This window comes from Poecilia reticulata, linkage group LG11 (assembly GCF_000633615.1).
Source record: "Poecilia reticulata strain Guanapo linkage group LG11, Guppy_female_1.0+MT, whole genome shotgun sequence".
Classification (NCBI taxonomy): domain Eukaryota; kingdom Metazoa; phylum Chordata; class Actinopteri; order Cyprinodontiformes; family Poeciliidae; genus Poecilia; species Poecilia reticulata.
In genome coordinates this window covers 3,746,618-3,750,264 of record NC_024341.1, presented here as the reverse complement: position 1 = coordinate 3,750,264, position 3,647 = coordinate 3,746,618, and the positions used below count along the sequence as shown (strand labels likewise).

Below are 3,647 nucleotides of genomic sequence, written 5' to 3'. Positions count from 1 at the left end.
TAATTTTAAACTCCTGCTCTGCTGGTTATTTTGATAATGGAACCGAAACGCACAGAATTGCGCAACACCTTGTTGAAACAATAATTACTGAGATTATTATTGTTGTTGGGTCATTAATTTGAACACATTTTGTTGATTTTTGTTGTTGTTCTTTCATAAAGTTACGAACGTTTTAAGCGAGTCAGAGGAGGACGAGCTGGTCTCATCGTCCTGGCTGCGTTCAGTTTGTCACCTAATGCCGAGATCGACTCAAAACCTTCTGTGATCGACGTGTTGCACCGCTGCTCTAGCAAAGCACGAACAGTTCAGAAACAATATGAAATGAGAAAAAAGGTATTTATTAACTGATTAAGTCGTGTTTTAGATTGTTCTTGAAAAACTAATCACTCACGGCTGCACAGTGAACCCATTCATGTTTTACAGTAGACAGCCTCTCCCCTCTCTTGCAGGTACTGCGCACCCCTGCTAAATCTTTTAGGGGTACGCAGTACCCTGCCGTACCCCCTTACTTTCAGCCCTGGTCATAGTTCAATGGATAAGGTTCTGAACATAAAAATCATTCAGTTTTAGAAAAATCTCAATTATCATCATCAAGAAATTGAAAAAGGAAGTTCACACTCAACTTTAATACAGTTTAGAAGTATGATTTGTAAATGTTGACTTTATGACCAACTCTTTAGTCAAAATGAAAACTTTACATATAGCTAACATTAGCTTTAACAAACTACTTGGTATGTAAAAGGTGAATGTTAGCTTAATAGAACAAACTCATTCTCTAGTGAGAACAAGCTTCATTAACACAGCCTGTTGACATTGATATTGTTATACGGCATCATCTTATTTCTTGTTTTATTTTGAGGAACAGTTTCAGTAAACTCTGAAGAAGTTGTTTAGTTCAAAATGGTGATCACAATATGTTGACCAAATGTTTGATTAAACTTCTTTTTTTCTGACAAAGAATAACACACAGCTATTTGGTAAAGGTATTTGTAATTATGTACATTGCAACAGCAAAAAAAAAAAGACATAAATAAATCATCTAGTGACTTCCGAAAGCAAACTTTCAGTACGACTGCCAGGTCGTTTAAGCTGGTTTCTAGGTAACAGACTACACGAGGAGAGCACTCCTCAGATATTGTTTTTCTCCAATTTGAAAAACAATATCTGAGCAACTGTTGAACCAAGTCACACTACATCCGGGTTCCACACTCTCAATTTTTAGAGGATTAATGATAAAAGACTGGATTCAAATGCCTTCATTTGCCAAGTGCATGCTTCTAATCAGGAATTAGAACCTTTTGTAATAAGTGAGTGATGAACAGTTTCTCCTTCTCGCTAAATCTTATAGATATTTGCTTTGAGGATACAAATAAGGGGCAGATGAATTAGCCTAGAAATGAGAGCGGGGTGGGGTATGAGAAATGTGTCACTAGGGGTCGATGTCTTTTTGTGGAACATAAGTCCCATTTATCCCAAATTACGGCAGGCGCATGGCTGACTTACTTTGATGCTCTTCTTGTTGGAGTGCAAAGGGATGAGGGTGACTGTAAAAACCCCAAGCAGATGTTTAAGGCTTGTCTTTTGAGGTGTTGGTGTAACGTAGACCCAGGGACACTGACAGTTTTTCTAACAATGCTTTATGTATAAGTGGAAGGAAAAGAAATTCAGTTTCAATGCGTCAATATTAGGGCTGTTGTAAAAGAATATTTTAGTAATCGAGTACGCTATAGAATATTTTTACCATTATCCGAGGAATCGGATCTCTCTCTCTCTCTCTGTGTCTCTTTCTCGCTCACCGTTTGCTCCAAAACCGTGATGAGGCGATTCCAACGCCAGAAAAGCTGTCGTAGTCCAACCATCGCACCACAAAGTTCAACAATCCTTATTTGTCCCCCAAACTCTGACAAAACACTGCACAATTCAACATCATGCTGCTAGGACTTCACAACAACTCATAGGCGGAAGTAAGAGTGCTGCCCTCCACAAGTGACGATCCAGACATGACATGGTGCGCTACATAATAAAACATAATTTAATGAAGCTTCGAGGCAGAGAAATTTTCCTCATGGAATTTTAATAATCGAGGTACTCGAATCACTCGAGGAATCGTTTCAGCCCTAGTCAATACTTTGTAGAACAGCCTTTCATTCATTCCTTAATCAACAACTCTTCCCAATGATTCTCTATTAGACCGCGTTGACACAGCAGCTTCTCAATTCCAACTTCTTGCTAAAATCAGAGCCATGAGTGGTGGGATTGTGATGTGATACACGTCTGTGAAACTGACTACATTCATAATGTCGTAGTCATGATTTTATTTTAGTCAACGTTCACTTCCTGCCGGGCTTTTTCTGGTGCAGAGTCATGATGTATGTCTCATGTCAACAACATAAAAGTTGAATAAAATTTTACATCACTGTTCAGACACTTTGAAAATGATCAGAGTGAGTTTTATGGGGGGTGAAAAGATCGGAATTCAGACTGTTGTGAAAAATTTGGATATGGGTTGCTAATGAGCAAAGATATTTTATTTATCCATTACTTTGTCCATTCTATTGTAGCCCAGGTCAGATTCAGACTCATTCTTTCCCGATTTCCAGGTAATTAGCTCTAACAATCTAACAATGTAAAACCCCTGGTGAAGAAATAGAAAAAGCATCCCCACAGCATGATGTTACCACCGCCGTGTTTCACCAATTGGTGGTGGCGTTGTTCAGTTACATTTTCACCAAATACCAAATATTCAGAGCAAAAGTAGAATTTTGGAGCAGAGTGCCTACTCCTGCGTGTGTCACGTTGTTTCACACACATAACCCTTGCCTTCAGATTCTCCACAACTTTATTCCTGACCTGTCTGCTGCGTTGCTTCATGATGTGTTTTGTTCACAAGTGTTCTCCAAAAAGCCTCCAACACCTTCACAGAACAGCTGGGCTTATAATGAGATTAAGTCACACAAAAACAGACTCTGTTTACTAATGAAGGGGGTGAACTTTAGTGCTCTGCACAATTTTCAGATTTTGAATAACTGATTTGTGGAGGGAAAAAAAGTGAAAACCAAGAATTATTATTAATATTTTTGCAATAATATTTTTTATAGATACCAGTATCTATAAATGAATTAAAAATGCAATTAAATTATTTATTAGCCGTAATTTTAATTGAAGGTAGAATCCTAAGATATGTCAGTGTTGCATTAAAAGTAGAATTAGATGCAAAGTGACAAAGCTGTATATGTACCACTGCTGTCACTTCTTTTCACTCAGATGGAGATTTGAGCTTCTTTTCAAATCCAGGTTGCTGTTTTTTTCTAACTAGGTCAATATTGTTTCTGTTACCTCAGGATTATGACGACGGCTACGGAACCGCTTACGATGACCAAGGGTACGAGTCTTATGACAACAGCTACAGTAATCAAGGACAAAAGTAAGTTGCTGCATTTTTTAAATCAAATTATCTTCATTATAATTTGTTCTCAGGATGTACAGTTACGTCCAAAATTATTCACACTTCTGGTGGATTTTGATTTATTCAACAAAGAGGTTTGTATCTGAAAGGAAATTAGACAAAAAAAGTTGCAAAAGTGTCAGGGTCTGTTTGTCCTCCCCTTTTCCTAGTTTCTTAGTTTGTTTTCCTTAGTTTTATTTCC

At 37.7% G+C, this 3,647-nt stretch overlaps 1 protein-coding gene across 1 annotated transcript in view; it reads left to right on the top strand.

Annotated features, from left to right (window-relative positions):
- khdrbs3 (KH domain containing, RNA binding, signal transduction associated 3) overlaps positions 1 to 3,647 on the top strand; it is a 150,247-nt gene that overhangs the window by 117,485 nt on the left and 29,115 nt on the right. Inside the window, exon 7 of the mRNA XM_008421354.2 lies at positions 3,342 to 3,424. Coding sequence (XP_008419576.1) covers positions 3,342 to 3,424 — 83 coding nt within the window. The remainder of the gene's footprint in view (positions 1 to 3,341; positions 3,425 to 3,647) is intronic.